The sequence below is a fragment of the Nerophis lumbriciformis genome, linkage group LG03 (genome assembly GCF_033978685.3).
Source record: "Nerophis lumbriciformis linkage group LG03, RoL_Nlum_v2.1, whole genome shotgun sequence".
NCBI lineage: Eukaryota > Metazoa > Chordata > Actinopteri > Syngnathiformes > Syngnathidae > Nerophis > Nerophis lumbriciformis.
Genome location: NC_084550.2, coordinates 62431063 through 62447714, shown reverse-complemented (window position 1 = coordinate 62447714; position 16652 = coordinate 62431063). Strand labels below are relative to the sequence as shown.

The 16652-nt window shown below is 40.7% G+C and overlaps 1 protein-coding gene across 1 annotated transcript; it reads right to left on the bottom strand.

Moving 5' to 3' along the window:
• Positions 1-1307: 1307 nt before the first annotated feature.
• Positions 1308-16322, bottom strand: rps23 (ribosomal protein S23). The gene is made up of 4 exons (XM_061929785.2): positions 16221-16322; positions 9387-9546; positions 1558-1678; positions 1308-1488 (listed from the first exon to the last, which is right to left on the bottom strand). Exons 1-4 carry the CDS (start codon positions 16222-16224, stop codon positions 1342-1344), a joined length of 432 nt encoding a protein of 143 aa, XP_061785769.1. The 5' UTR covers positions 16225-16322; the 3' UTR covers positions 1308-1341.
• Between the last annotated feature and the right edge of the window lie 330 nt (positions 16323-16652).

Sequence of the window (16652 nt, the reverse complement as noted above, 5' to 3'; positions counted from 1 at the left end):
GCAACTGCCTAAAGACTTTCAAGAAAAGCTGGCTACTTTCCGTGCATATTGTAAAAACAAGATAGCTGAAAAAAAGATCCGGCCAGAGAACATTATCAACATGGACGAGGTTCCACTGACTTTTGATATTCCTGTGAACCGCACTGTGGATACAACGGGAGCACGTACGGTGAATATTCGCACCACAGGGAATGAGAAGTCATCCTTCACTGTGGTTCTAGCTTGCCATGCTAATGGCCAGAAACTTCCACCCATGGTGATATTCAAAAGGAAGACCTTGCCAAAAGAGACCTTTCCAGCCGGCGTCATCATAAAAGCTAACTCGAAGGGATGGATGAAGAAAAGATGAGCGAGTGGTTAAGGTAAGTTTAAGTTTACGCGAAGAGGCCGGGTGGCTTTTTTCACGCAGCTCCGTCCATGTTGATATACGATTCCATGCGCGCCCACATCACGCTGGTTTTGATATATTATTAAAGTTTGACTGACCTATTTGACTGTTTTTTTGACATTCCTTTAGCGCAGTTAGATGCGGCTTACAACACGGGGCGGCTTATAGGTGGACAAAGTTTTGAAATATGCCGTTCATTGAAGGCGCGGCTTATAACCCAGGGCGCCTTATGGTGCGGAAAATACGGTATCTGCTTTTCATCTTGACTTCCGATTTCAAAGCAATATCAATCGCTCTGTAAAAAAATAATCAAAAGCAGAACCAAAGTTATTATAGACAGCACATCACAGTGGTCATGTGACACTTTTGGAGCAGTCTGTAGAGGACAGTGGAAACGTGTCAGGTAACGATTTCATTGAATACTATAAATATTGACTAAAATAACATTTCAAAACTAAAGACTATTACATTTATATTCAATGTTACATGTGGCCCTCTGAGGGAAACCATAACTGTGATGTAGTAATGTCCAAACGCACTGGCACAGCACAGACCTCCCTCTCAGTAAAGAATCCAATTTTTTAAATTGTTAATCCAGATCAACCCCCAAACTAACAACTTTTTCCTTGTGACATTTCTTGAAAGTTTAATCAACTCATAACTTTTTGCTTTATTTGACTGTCTTATGGATCCCTCTGGGTCTATTCGTGAATGATGTCTCATACTGTACACCAAAGGTAATGTAGTCAAACTATAATCACTTGTTCTTTATAGCATTTCGGATATTTCCTAAAAGTTGAGTAAAAAAAAAACACCCAGGAGACATCTTTGTTGTTTGACAGTTACGTGTGTACACTTTGTGGACATCTAAACTAAGAATAAGCGTTTGAGGGCAAATAAAAATGAAAACAGCTGGAAGTTCATTGAACATGTTTTATTTTAACCTCGACAGTTTACGACCTGGGTCTCTCCTTCTTGCCTTTGTAGAGCGCCAGCAGGGACACGTTGGCCACCTTGACCACCTTGAAGCGAACTCCAGGAATGTCACCCACGGCATGACCTTTACGGCCAAAACCTGCCACCAGAACCTCGTCGTTCTCCTGCAGATGAAGGATTCTTAGACCCGTACGGAAGCGTTCAATTTGTTCCAAACGGACGGCGTGTCTCACCTCGATGTAGTTGAGGCAGCCGTCGTTGGGGACAAAGGCGGTGATCTTCTTGCCGTTCTTGATGAGCTGAACCCTCACGCATTTTCTGATAGCAGAGTTGGGCTGCTTGGCCTCCACACCTCTGCACAGGAAGACAACGGTCAGTAAAGTATTGAAACTAATCTGCATCTTTCAGGAATGTGAGCACATTGACAAAAAGAGGAACATTTCTATCAGCACAAAGTGCTGCCATGCAAACCCTGAAATATAGTTGGAAACCAAGACTACAATTCCTGCAATTAGGTGTACTTCTACACTATATTTTACCTTTAGATGTATTCTCATCCACCAACACTTACATGTACCACATGATTTATAGTAGATCATTTACTCACATTATTATCACTGAAATGTATGTCAAATTCCAAAGAACTCTACCCTGTAGCCACGCCCCCTCGGGTAATATACTTCCGGTGTTGTGACCTCTGTCTACAATCAGTCACGTCAAAATGATACCGTCTACCGTATTTTTCGGACTATAAGTCGCAGTTATTTTTCATAGTTTGGCGACTTATACTCAGGAGCGACTTATGTGTGAAATGATTAACACATTATAATATTATTTATCTCATTCACGTAAGAGACTAGACGTATAAGATTTCATGGGATTTAGCGATTAGGAGTGACAGATTGTTTGGTAAACGTATAGCATGTTCTATATGTTATAGTTATTTGAATGACTCTTACCATAATATGTTACGTTAACATACCAGTTGGTTATTTATGCCTCATATAACGTACACTTATTCAGCCTGTTGTTCACTATTTTTTATTTATTTTAAATTGCCTTTCAAATGTCTATTCTTTGTGTTAGCTTTTATCTAATAAATTTCCCCCAAAAATGCGACTTATGTTTTTTTCCTTCTTTATTATGCATTTTCGGCCGGTGCGACTTATACTCCGAAAAATACGGTAATTGGATACTAACACTCTAGAACAGTGGTGCGCCCAAGAAGTCTGTAAATAAGTAGCGTATATAAAGTATCATTGTGTGTCATGTTACAGTGGCCAAAAATATTAAATACCGTATATTACCAAATAAACACCCTTGGGCAAATAACTACCCATGTCCTAATAGCCGCCCGGGGTCTGACCCCATTTTGTGAATTAACCGCCTATGTCCAAATAGCCGCCCATGGGCTGTTATTTGCATAATTTAGATTAAAATGCTACTGGGGTTGCGTTGGTACCATATTTTTATTTTTCCTGTATGCTGCTTTATTTAAAACTTGGGAGTACTGTAGCTTTTATTTTATTTAAGTGACAGTATTATTGTTCTGTTTTGATGGTGGGTTTTATACTTGAGTACTTGGTACCATAATTTTATTTTTCCCGGTAGGCTGCTTTATTTAAAAAGTTTATTTTTAGTATTGGTATTCTATTTGACAATTGTTGCACTACTGCCATGTTGAGGCATTGTTGATCTATTGTCTTTTTGTTTGTATGTTTACAATAGCTTTTACATTTAAAGTTTTTTGTACGAAAAAAATACTGGACAGTAACCATTGTAACCAAATAATGGCCTGGTGCAGGCTGGTGCAAAAATAAATAAAAGCCTTGTGCAAATAACCGCCGCATATTTTAAACGCCTGTCTCCAAAATCGATTTTGTGAAATAAACGCCCGGGCTACTATGTGGTAATATACGGTATACTAGTAAATAAAACCCCTGCCTTGTTTTTAATGAATACTTAGGCCTACTACTCTACTGTCAATGTTGGTCATTAGGCTGGTACTTGGATATCCAAGATTTGTCTGTGGTGGTACTTGGTTAGAAAAGTTTGAGAACCACTGGTCTACAACTGGTTGGGAACTGACACTGTTATGATTGGCAGCAAAGTAGAAAGCTGTTGTCGATGGGATAGCGAGCGCAGGCGACATGTAAGCCAGCTGGATAATGCTAGCCAGCAAGCTTGTTTCAGCAGCCTGTCCAGAAATTCAGTGCGTCGTTCAAGCAAGAAAAACAGCTGGTACCTGCAGCTGGGGCGAGCATTCAACACATTTTTGTTTAGATCCATTTTTTGGGGGATTGTAGTTGGTTTACATAATTCACCCACAAACTTTTATTGTTAGAGAGTTCTGCTTGGACGGGATTTTGCCGGACACGTTTGCAGTTTTGTTGCGCTGAGAAGCCACAATGTAAAGACAAAACAAAGCCTGAATGTTATAGGTCTATCTCATACCTGCCAACTTTTGAAATCAGAAAAACCTAGTAGCCAGGGTCCAGGGGTTGCAGGCCCCGGTAGGTCCAGGACAAAGTCCTGGTGGGGGGTTCAGGCTTCGCCCCCCCCCGACGCAAAATGATTATTAGCATTCAGACAGGTTAAAATGTTGCTAAAACTATCACTTTTCTATCAGTCACAGTGACTTTTCAAAACAAAAATATTACAGCAAAAATCATATGGGTTGATTGACATGTTTATTCTGTAAGCCAGTGGTTCTCAAACTTTTTTTGTCATCCCCCACTTTGGACAAGGGGGAGTTTTCAAGCCCCACCTGCCCCCATCGCCCCAACAGAACGCTAATGCCAAGCTTAACATTTTCAAATTTATTGAACATCAAGTAACATCAAGTTGTATACATTCAAACTCAATAACATAACATCAAGTTCAATAATAAATAAGATAACTGTGCAGCTGTGGTATAACTTACATCAAGTTCAATAATAAATAAAATAACTAAGCATGACTGACACCAGGTCTATTGCAGCGGGGAGAATGAGCTGCTCAGCAATTGTGTGAGGTGTCATGTACTGTTTTGTCATGTCCGAGCCACCGTAGCATGTGTTCAGTGTGTGACGTCACGGGAGGGAGGGAGAGTTTGGACTCTCGAAGTTGTTAATAAACGGGAGCGATCCGAGGCATTGAGTTGAAACGTGTTGCCTGATTATTATTAAATTAAGACACCTAAATAAGCACATAGGTGAAACCGAGGACATAACATGTGTTTTTTTGCATTGTGCAATTCTGTATGCAACTCTATATGAAGCCATTTGAGCGTTACTGTTTACTGATGTAGCTTTTACCATGCGCTTCTCCTGTTGACGGTACTCTGTCAGTTTTCTTTGAAATAAATCAAGTGGCTTATTGACGTGATTGGGGTGTGTGGTCTCGAGGTGTCTCTTTAATTTGTTGGGTCTCATGCTGTCTGCTGCTAGCGCTTTTAGACACAGAACACACAGGGGTCTCTCCTCTGCCTCCACCACCACTGCCGTGGATCCAAGAGCAAGATACCCTTCATCATATTTTCTTTTCGGTTGGCTTTATGGTTGATTAGGCCCGTCAGATTTTTGTTTTTCTGCAGGCGCTGGCTCTGGCTCTGGTTCAACGACCTTTGAGGTGCCAGTCACAAATGTATCCATTTTGTGTAATTGTGGTCCACACATTAGCCTGCTACCCATCTGCGCGAAAGTTTGATCCGCTTAGCCCCGCCCCCATTAGTTACTGTTGCTATGTCTGTCAAACTTTCGCTCCTACTGAAAAATTTAAAGCCTACAGGAAAAATAAGTACCGTATTTTCCGCACTATTAGCCGCACCTAAAAACCACAAATTTACTCAAAAGCTGACAGTGCGGCTTATAACCCGGTGCGCTTTATATATGGATTAATATTAAGATTCATTTTCATAAAGTTTAGGTCTCGCAACTACGGTAAACAGCCGCCATCTTTTTTCCCCGTAGAAGAGGAAGTGCTTCTTCTTCTACGGTAAGCAACCGCCAAGGTAAGCACCCGCCCCCATAGAAGAAGAAGCGCGCGGGTATTACGTTTCATTTCCTTTGTGTGTTTACATCTGTAAAGACCACAAAATGGCTCCTACTAAGCGACACACTGTGGTTCTAGCTTGCCATGCTAATGGCCATAAACTTCCACCCATGGTGATATTCAAAAGGAAGACCTTGCCAAAAGAGAACTTTCCAGCCGGCGTCATCATAAAAGCTAACTCGAAGGGATGGATGGATGAAGAAAAGATGAGCGAGTGGTTAAGGGAAGTTTACGCGAAGAGGCCGGGTGGCTTTTTTCACGCAGCTCCGTCCATGTTGATATACGACTCCATGCACGCCCACATCACAGATGGTGTCAAAAAACAAGTGAAGCACACAAATACAACACTCGCCGTCATTCCGGGTGGATTAACCAAAGAACTCCAACCGCTCGATATTGGTGTCAACAAGGCATTTAAAGCATGACTGCGAACGGCGTGGGAACAATGGATGACCGAAGGCGAACACACATTCACTAAGACAGGGAGACAGCGCCGGACGACGTACGCCAACATCTGCCAGTGGATCGTAAATGCCTGGGCGGATATTTCGGTCTCAACTGTGGTCCGAGCTTTCCGGAAGGCAGGATTCACGGAACTGCTGGAAAAACAACAGCGACACTGACTCTGATGACTTCGACGAGACGGAGCCGGCCATTTTGGATCCCGTAATTCGCCCAACTTTTTAATTCGGACACCGTAGGAGAAGAATTCGAGGGATTTATGAATGAAGAATAACTTCAGAAAGTGAGTGTTATGTTTATTTTGTGTGTTGTGACATTAACGTTCGAGCAACATTAAGTTATTGCTATTGCTCTGCACTATTTTGAATTTTACTATGTTTGTGATTGCACATTTGCACATTACCGTACATTTTGGGAGTGAACAGAGTTGTTAGAACGCTGGTTTTTAATATATTATTAAAGTTTAACTGACCTATCTGACTGTTTTTTTGACATTCCCTGTAGCGCAGTTAGATGCGGCTTATAACACGGGGCGGCTTATAGGTGGACAAAGTTTTGAAATATGCCGTTCATTGAAGGCGCGGCTTATAACACGGGGCGGCTTATGGTGCGGAAAATACGGTAATTTACATTTATTTATATAGCGGATTCCACAGACAGAATCACAAAGTGATTTACAGTGTGTATAGAAAATGAAAGCATAGTAAAAAAAAAAATCTAAGAATATAATTTAAAAAAAAATAATTAAAGTGAAATGTCCTCCCGTTCCTCGCGCCCCACCTGTCATGTCTCTATTCCCCACCAGTGGGGCGCGCCCCACACTTTGAGAAACGCTGCTGTAAGCTAACTTCAATAGTTTGAAATTATTTTGACAGTTAATGCCAGTTATCCTGTCAACCTTTCACAAGACTTCAATTTGTTAATTGAAAGTATAAACAGTACAAACACTTTTTACAGTAAACAAATGGTAAAACAGTACCGGTACTAAACAATTCCATTAAAAAAAAATTGGTGTCATTATTAACTTTCTGTCCTAGCTTGTATACCGTATTTTCCGCACTATAAGGCGCACCTAAAAACCACAATTTTTCTCAAAAGCTGACAGTGCGCCTAATAACCCGGTGCGCTTTATTACGATTCATTTTCATAAAGTTTCGGTCTCGCAACTTCGGTAAACAGCCGCCATCTTTTTTCCCGGTAGAACAGGAAGCGCTTCTTCTTCTACGCAAGCAACCGCCAAGGAAAGCACCCGCCCCCATAGAACAGGAAGCGCTTCACCCGCCCCCATAGAACAGGAAGCGCTTCACCCGCCCCCGGAAGAAGAAGAAAAAACGCGCGGATATCACCGTACGTTTCATTTCCTGTTTACATCTGTAAAGACCACAAAATGGCTCCTACTAAACGATCCGGTTCATAAAAAGACGCAATCTCTCCATCCGCACACGGATTACTACCGTATTTCACAGCAACTGAACCGCACTGTGGAACGGGAGCACGTACGGTGAATATTCGCTCCACAGGAAATGAGAAGTCATCCTTCACTGTGGTTCTAGCTTGCCATGCTAACTTCCACTCATGGTGATATTCAAAAGGAAGACCTTGCCAAAAGAGACCTTTCCAGCCGGCGTCATCATAAAAGCTAACTCGAAGGGATGGATGGATGAAGAAAAGATGAGCGAGTGGTTAAGGGAAGTTTACGCGAAGAGGCCGGGTGGCTTTTTTCACACAGCTCCGAAGGCGAACACACCTTCACTAAGACGGGCAGACAGCCTCGGACGACATACGCCAACATTTGCCAGTGGATCGTAAATGCTTGGGCAGATATTTCGGTCACAACTGTGGTCCGAGCTTTCCGGAAGGCAGGATTCACAGAACAACAGCGACACTGACTCCCGATGACTTCTACGAGACGGAACCGGCCATTTTGGATCCCACGCTTGCGCAACTTTTCAATTCGGACACCGAAGACGAAGAATTCGAAGGATTTACGAATGAAGAATAACTTCAGAAGGTGAGCGCTATGTTTATTTTGTGTGTTGTGACATTAACGTTCGAGCAACATTATGTTACTATTGCTCTACACCATTTTGAATTTTACTATGTTTGTGATTGCACATTTGCGTACATTTTGGGACAGAGTTGTTAGAACGCTGGTTTTCAATATATTATTAAAGTTTGACTGAACTATCTGACTGTTTTTTTGACATTCACTTTAGCGCAGCGTTTTTTTGACATTCACTTTAGCGCAGCGTAGGCGCGGCTTTTAGTCCGGGGCGGCTTATTGGTGGACAAAATTATGAAATATGTAATTCATAGAAGGTGCGGCTAATAATCCGGTGCGCCTTATAGTGCGGAAAATACGGTAATCTACTGCCTTGTTCAATTGTAAAAAATATTCTGTGCCTAAAATTCACATTTCTATCACAATTATCATACTGTAAACATGGTAAGCTAACTTCATTAAAATTAATAGTCCTGTCAATAGCATGGAATTACAATTCAAATGTAGTTTTTTTGTAAGCCTTTCAAAAGAATTCAAAATATGAAAAATTAATGAAAATTAATTTAAGCCATCAGACACTTGAAAAGTGGCACATCACATCTCTAATGTAATCATTTTAACTTTTCAACAGAAATAGCACTGCAAAAATATTAAGGACATACTTCTGTATTTTGGTAGTTATGCTGTCAACATTTAACAAGATTTCTTCAACTTGGACTTGAAAGCATAAATAGTATAAACACTTAACAGTATAACAGTACCGTACTAAACAATTCCAATAGATAACATTGGTGTCATTACCTTTTTGTGGCTAAAATCCAAATGTATCCAAAGAATCTGTTTGGGCGACGAAAAACGTTGAAAGTTTTCCACTTGTATCGCTAGCAACGGCATTAGAATTGTGTTTTTTTGTCCCAACGTGGTCTTTTACATCGCTAATTCCTCCGTGTCCGATCGAAAAATCTTGTCTGCACAAGGTGCAATTCGCGTAGTTTTCACCCTTTTTGGAACGGATAATTATTCCCGGATAGGCTTTTGAATATTCTTCACGGAATGACTGCAGTTTTCTTTTCGGTTTAAGACTCGTTTGCGATTTTTCTCCGGCTGATTCCATGATCGTTCGCTCGTTTGGAAACAATGGCAACTGGTGCCTCGTGCTTGGCAGCGGTGCTATAAATAGCCTCGCGCATGGCATTCGGAATGGCTCGATAGGAAGTTACGGGAAACAGTGTCGATTGTCATTGTTGTTACGCGATTTCGTGAATAAAACTTAAAAAAATTTTTTTTTTTAAATTAATGAAAAACCTATTTTTTATCACTGCAACCGTAACCCGGAATAGGTTGATGAAAACCGTACTAATTACGGGAAAACCGGAGTAGTTGGCAGGTATGCTATCTTTTGACAATGCATGGACTCCCGTCCTTACACACTACAATATTTCACCCAAAAAACGCTGAAGTGATATTTTGACACAAAAATTAACGGCTTTCCCCGTTTTTAGACATTTCCCGTGACTGATATAGTGAAAGGCTACGCCATGTACAATTCACTCTGTCAGCACTTACACTTTTTCCAGGACGATGCCTTTGGCGTGAGAAGCTCCCCCGAAGGGATTGGCCTTGAGGGCAGTGCCCAGATGGGCCTTCTTGTACTGTTTATCGTGCCATTTCTGCTCACGGCGGTGATTGCGGAGCTTCCTGGCTGTGCGCAGACCACGACACTTTCCTGAAGGAAAACAAAAAGGTACAACTTAGAGAAATGTTAAGAATCCAGTCTTTTTTTTTCTTTTATATTAAATGTTCATGCACAAACATTTCACCTACCGTACATTTTTGTTTTTTACTGTCTATTTTGACACATAGGGCTGCACGATTAATTGACATTGGGGTTTTAATTAGTGTGATAATTAACCGCAAGAGGCTGACTTTTTTTCTTCTTTACTGTCACCAGACATGTTACAAACAACAACAAGCTTAAGCTTACATGAACTCAACGTCAAATTTGAGGAAGCACACCGTGGTAAGTAACGTTAGTAGATACTTTGGCTGTCACCATATGCCTGTTTTAATAGCTTCCCTGCTATGAATCACTGTCAAATGTACATCGTGTGGGGACATTTATTAACGCACTGCAGCCACATAGATAGACAGAGACACACGCACAGTCTCACACACACGCATGCATAGAAACACCAATCAGTGTGTTCCCAGATGCAGCCCACACTTATCAGTTTATGGTTTGCGTAAAGGCTAACTTGTTATTTTCCTTTGTAATCTCTGCTTACTGAGCCTATGGTGCTGTTAAGTTATTGCGGCTCAATTTTTTTATGTTAATGTCTTATTTAATATATATTATTGTTTTAGTTGCTTAAGAGATATTCCTGGCTCTGAATTTGCTCATTGCTATTTTTATGTTTTTGTGCATTATTTGTTGCCGTCATCATTAAACGAACAGGTTACTCATCAGTTACTCAGTACTTGAGTAGTTTTTTCACAACATACTTTTACTCAAGTAAATATTTGGGTGACTACTCCTTACTTTTACTGGAGTAATAAATCTCTAAAGTAACAGTACTCTTACTTGAGTACAATTTCTGGCTACTCTACCGACCTCTGCTTAAAAGTAGTTTAAAAAAGGCAAACCACTTTATGTAATAGCACAAGCATAACCGCCTGGCTAGAGAGCAACTTGATGAAATATGCAGAGTATAAAGTATTTTGATCCACTATGATGTACACAACAGTAGAAAAAAAAACATCAAACACGACCCAAAGAGTTTAAAATTATTCCAGCTCAAATGTTCGTATATTAAGTACAACATAGACGCTAATTATTACAACTGCTTGTTTTGTTCTGTATATTGTAAAGTATTTTGTACAGGATTGCTTATTTTTGATTGGATAGTGGTCTGTTTATTTCAATTATTTTTAGGGATGTCCAATAATGGCTTTTTTTGCTATCCAACTCTTAATTACCGATACTGATATATACAGTCATGGAATTAACACATTATGCCTAATTTGGACAACCAGGTATGGTGACGATAAGGTCCTTTTAAAAAAAATGTATTAAATAAAATAAAATAAATTAAAAACATTTTCTTGAAAAAAAGAAAAGAAAGTAAAACAATATAAAAACAGTTACATAGAAACTAGTAATTAATGAAAATGATTAAAATTAAGTGTTAAAGGTTAGTACTATTAGTGGACCAGCAGCACGCACAGTCATGTGTGCTTACGGACTGTATCCCTTGCAGACTGTATTGATATACAGGTAAAAGCCAGTAAATTAGAATATTTTGAAAAACTTGATTTATTTCAGTAATTGCATTCAAAAGGTGTAACTTGTACATTATATTTATTCATTGCACACAGACTGATGCATTCAAATGTTTATTTCATTTAATTTTGATGATTTGAAGTGGCAACAAATGAAAATCCAAAATTCCGTGTGTCACAAAATTAGAATATTACTTAAGGCTGATACAAAAAAGGGATTTTTAGAAATGTTGGCCAACTGAAAAGTATGAAAATGAAAAATATGAGCATGTACAATACTCAATACTTGGTTGGAGCTCCTTTTGCCTCAATTACTGCGTTAATGCGGCGTGGCATGGAGTCGATGAGTTTCTGGCACTGCTCAGGTGTTATGAGAGCCCAGGTTGCTCTGATAGTGGCCTTCAACTCTTCTGCGTTTTGGGGTCTGGCATTCTGCATCTTCCTTTTCACAATACCCCACGGATTTTCTATGGGGCTAAGGTCAGGGGAGTTGGCGGGCCAATTTAGAACAGAAATACCATGGTCCGTAAACCAGGCACGGGTAGATTTTGCGCTGTGTGCAGGCGCCAAGTCCTGTTGGAACTTGAAATCTCCATCTCCATAGAGCAGGTCAGCAGCAGGAAGCATGAAGTGCTCTAAAACTTGCTGGTAGACGGCTGCGTTGACCCTGGATCTCAGGAAACAGAGTGGACCGACACCAGCAGGTGACATGGCACCCCAAACCATCACTGATGGTGGAAACTTTACACTAGACTTCATGCAACGTGGATCCTGTGCCTCTCCTGTCTTCCTCCAGACTCTGGGACCTCGATTTCCAAAGGAAATGCAAAATTTGCATGGTTGGGTGATGGTTTGGGGTGCCATGTCATCTGCTGGTGTCGGTCCACTCTGTTTCCTGAGATCCAGGGTCAACGCAGCCGTCTACCAGCAAGTTTTAGAGCACTTCATGCTTCCTGCTGCTGACCTGCTCTATGGAGATGGAGATTTCAAGTTCCAACAGGACTTGGCGCCTGCACACAGCGCAAAATCTACCCGTGCCTGGTTTACGGACCATGGTATTTCTGTTCTAAATTGGCCCGCCAACTCCCCTGACCTTAGCTCCATAGAAAATCTGTGGGGTATTGTGAAAAGGAAGATGCAGAATGCCAGACCCAAAAACGCAGAAGAGTTGAAGGCCACTATCAGAGCAACCTGGGCTCTCATAACACCTGAGCAGTGCCAGAAACTCATCGACTCCATGCCACGCCGCATTAACGCAGTAATTGAGGTAAAAGGAGCTCCAACCAAGTATTGAGTATTGTACATGCTCATATTTTTCATTTTCATACTTTTCAGTTGGCCAACATTTCTAAAAATCCCTTTTTTGTATTAGCCTTAAGTAATATTCTAATTTTGTGACACACGGAATTTTGGATTTTCATTTGTTGCCACTTCAAATCATCAAAATTAAATGAAATAAACATTTGAATGCATCAGTCTGTGTGCAATGAATAAATATAATGTACAAGTTACACCTTTTGAATGCAATTACTGAAATAAATCAAGTTTTTCAAAATATTCTAATTTACTGGCTTTTACCTGTATATTGATATATGATGTAGGAACCAGAATATTAATAACAGAAAGAAACAACCCTTTTGTGTGAATGGGGGAGGGAGGTTTTTTGGTTTGGTGCACTAATTGTACCGTATTTTCCGCACTATAAGGCGCACCTAAAAACCACAATTTTTCTCAAAAGCTGACAGTGCGCCTAATAACCCGGTGCGCTTTATTACGATTCATTTTCATAAAGTTTCGGTCTCGCAACTTCGGTAAACAGCCGCCATCTTTTTTCCCGGTAGAACAGGAAGCGCTTCTTCTTCTACGCAAGCAACCGCCAAGGAAAGCACCCGCCCCCATAGAACAGGAAGCGCTTCACCCGCCCCCGGAAGAAGAAGAAAAAACGCGCGGATATCACCGTACGTTTCATTTCCTGTTTACATCTGTAAAGACCACAAAATGGCTCCTACTACGCGACAAGGATCCGGATCATAAAAAGACGCAATCTCTCCATCCGCACACGGATTACTACCGTATTTCACAGCAACTGATATTCCTGTGAACTGCACTGTGGAACGGGAGCACGTACGGTGAATATTCGCACCACAGGGAATGAGGAGTCATCCTTCACTGTGGTTCTAGCTTGCCATGCTAACTTCCACCCATCCAAAAGAGACCTTTCCAGCCGGCGTCATCATAAAAGCTAACTCGAAGGGATGGATGGATGAAGAAAAGATGAGCGAGTGGTTAAGGGAAGTTTACGCGAAGAGGCCGGGTGGCTTTTTTCACACAGCTCCGAAGGCGAACACACCTTCACTAAGACGGGCAGATAGCGCCGGTCGACATACGCCAACATCTGCCAGTGGATCGTAAATGCCTGGGCAGATAGTTTCGGTCACAACTGTGGTCCGAGCTTTCCGGAAGGCAGGATTCACAGAACTGCTGCACAACAACAGCGACACTGACTCCCGATGACTTCTACGAGACGGAACCGGCCATTTTTGGATCCCACGCTTGCGCAACTTTTCAATTCGGACACCGAAGACGAAGAATTCGAAGGATTTACGAATGAAGAATAACTTCAGAAGGTGAGCGCTATGTTTATTTTGTGTGTTGTGACATTAACGTTCGAGCAACATTATGTTGCTATTTATTGCTCTACACCATTTTGAATTTTACTATGTTTGTGATTGCACATTTGCGTACATTTTGGGACAGAGTTGTTAGAACGCTGGTTTTCAATATATTATTAAAGTTTGACTGAACTATCTGACTGTTTTTTTGACATTCACTTTAGCGCAGCGTTTTTTTGACATTCACTTTAGCGCAGCGTAGGCGCGGCTTTTAGTCCGGGGCGGCTTATTGGTGGACAAAATTATGAAATATGTAATTCATAGAAGGTGCGGCTAATAATCCGGTGCGCCTTATAGTGCGGAAAATACGGTAAGTGTATCTTGTGTTGTTTTATGTTGATTTAATAAAAAAAACAAATAAAAAACGATACTGATAATAAAAAAACCCAATACCAATAATTTCCGATATTACATTTTAACGCATTTATCGGCCGATCGGACATCCCTAATTATTATGCCTAATTTGGACAACCAGGTATGGTGAAGATAAGGTCCTTTAAAAAGAAATAATTATAAAATAAACTACCGTATTTTCCGCACTATTAGCCGCACCTAAAAACCACAAATTTACTCAAAAGCTGACAGTGCGGCTTTTAACCCGGTGCGCTTTATATATGGATTAATATAAAGATTCATTTTCATAAAGTTTCGGTCTCGCAACTACGGTAAACAGCCGCCATCTTTTTTCCCCGTAGAAGAGGAAGTGCTTCTTCTTCTACGCAAGCAACCGCCCGCCCGCGTAGAAGAAGAAAAAGCGCGCGGATATTACCGTACGTTTCATTTCCTTTGTGTGTTTACATCTGTAAAGACCACAAAATGGCTCCTACTAAGCGACAGGGATCCGGTTCATGAAAAGACGCAATCTCTCCATCCGCACACGGATTACTATTTCACAGCAACTGCCTAAAGACTTTCAAGAAAAGCTGGCTACTTTCCGTGCATATTGTAAAAACAAGATAGCTGAAAAAAAGATCCGGCCAGAGAACATTATCAACATGGACGAGGTTCCACTGACTTTTGATATTCCTGTGAACCGCACTGTGGATACAACGGGAGGACGTACGGTGAATATTCGCACCACAGGGAATGAGAAGTCATCCTTCACTGTGGTTCTAGCTTGCCATGCTAATGGCCAGAAACTTCCACCCATGGTGATATTCAAAAGGAAGACCTTGCCAAAAGAGACCTTTCCAGCCGGCGTCATCATAAAAGCTAACTCGAAGGGATGGATGAAGAAAAGATGAGCGAGTGGTTAAGGTAAGTTTAAGTTTACGCGAAGAGGCCGGGTGGCTTTTTTCACGCAGCTCCGTCCATGTTGATATACGATTCCATGCGCGCCCACATCACGCTGGTTTTAATATATTATTAAAGTTTGACTGACCTATTTGACTGTTTTTTTTTACATTCCTTTAGCGCAGTTAGATGCGGCTTACAACACGCTTATAGGTGGACAAAGTTTTGAAATATGCCGTTCATTGAAGGCGCGGCTTATAACCCAGGGCGCCTTATGGTGCGGAAAATACGGTAAGAAATAAATTAAAACCATTTTCTTGAATAAAAAAGAAAGTAAAACAATATAAAAACAGTTACATAGAAACTAGTAATTAATGAAAATGAGTCAAATTAAGTGTTAAAGGTTAGTACTATTAGTGGAGCAGCAGCACGCACAATCATGTGTGCTTACGGACTGTATCCCTTGCAGACTGTATTGATATATAAGTGAATGAGTGTAAATGGGGGATGGAGGTTTTTTGGGTTGGTGTACTAATTGTAAGTGTATCTTGTGTTTTTATTTTGATTTAATAAAAAATAAATTAATAAAATAACAACGATACCGATAATTTCCGATACTACATTTTATAGCATTTATCGGCCGATATTATCGGACATCTAATTATTTTTTATCTTTCTAACTTTTCGTGTGATTTATTGTTATTCCATATTTGCTTCCACTACCGCACCTTTAGTTGGAGTCCTTAATCTCGTTATATGCAAATATGATGACAATAAAGTCTATTTATTCTATTATATTCTTCTATTCGGCTGTTTAATCGGCATCGTCTACCACCGACACACAAAGCTCGAGCTACAAGCCGAAGTTTGTACCCGCAAAAATGACAGCACGACATTATATGAAATTGAGCGGACATTTGACTTGGTGACTTTAATTCGAACTAAGGAGTAATAAAGTAGCGAACTAAGGAGTAATAAAGTAGACATATTGTGTGCAGGCTAGCCGAGTTAGCACGACGGTCTGCCGCGTCATGGCCGCTCCACGTTGCGGCGACACAAGACGAGGAAAATGTTCCGTATCTACTTCACGCACGTCCTTATTTCCACATACAAACATCCGTAATAGTTCCTAAGAGCACCATACGCCATATTGTTAGGACGAATTAGCTGAGTGGCGACGAATAGTCGTGAATAAAAGGTGAAGTTTGAGGCGTACCCATGTTGGCTGAAGAGAACCCGGGTTGGAAAGGAAAGACCCAAAATGCACCGCGGCAAAGTTTACTCTCAGGACCCCAGCAGAGGCGTCCGGTAAGAATGCCATGTTTAAATTGCGAACTCAAATAAAACGTGAAACCTCCACGTGCAGTGATTTAGATCTGTAAGGAGGGTTCATATGTACTTTAAAAGGGTCGTGTTCTTGTTTTATAATAATAACACATTTTTATTTTTTTACTTTCCTATTTTTTTTAATATAATGTGTTCTTGTTTTATACGCAAATAATAACACCTTTTTTTTTTACTATCCTATTTTTTTTACAATGTGTTCTTGTTTTATACGCAAATAATAACCAGTGTTGGGTTAGTTACTGAAAACCAGTACCAAGTTACAGCATACTTGCCAACTATGAGACCTCCGATTTCGGTAGGT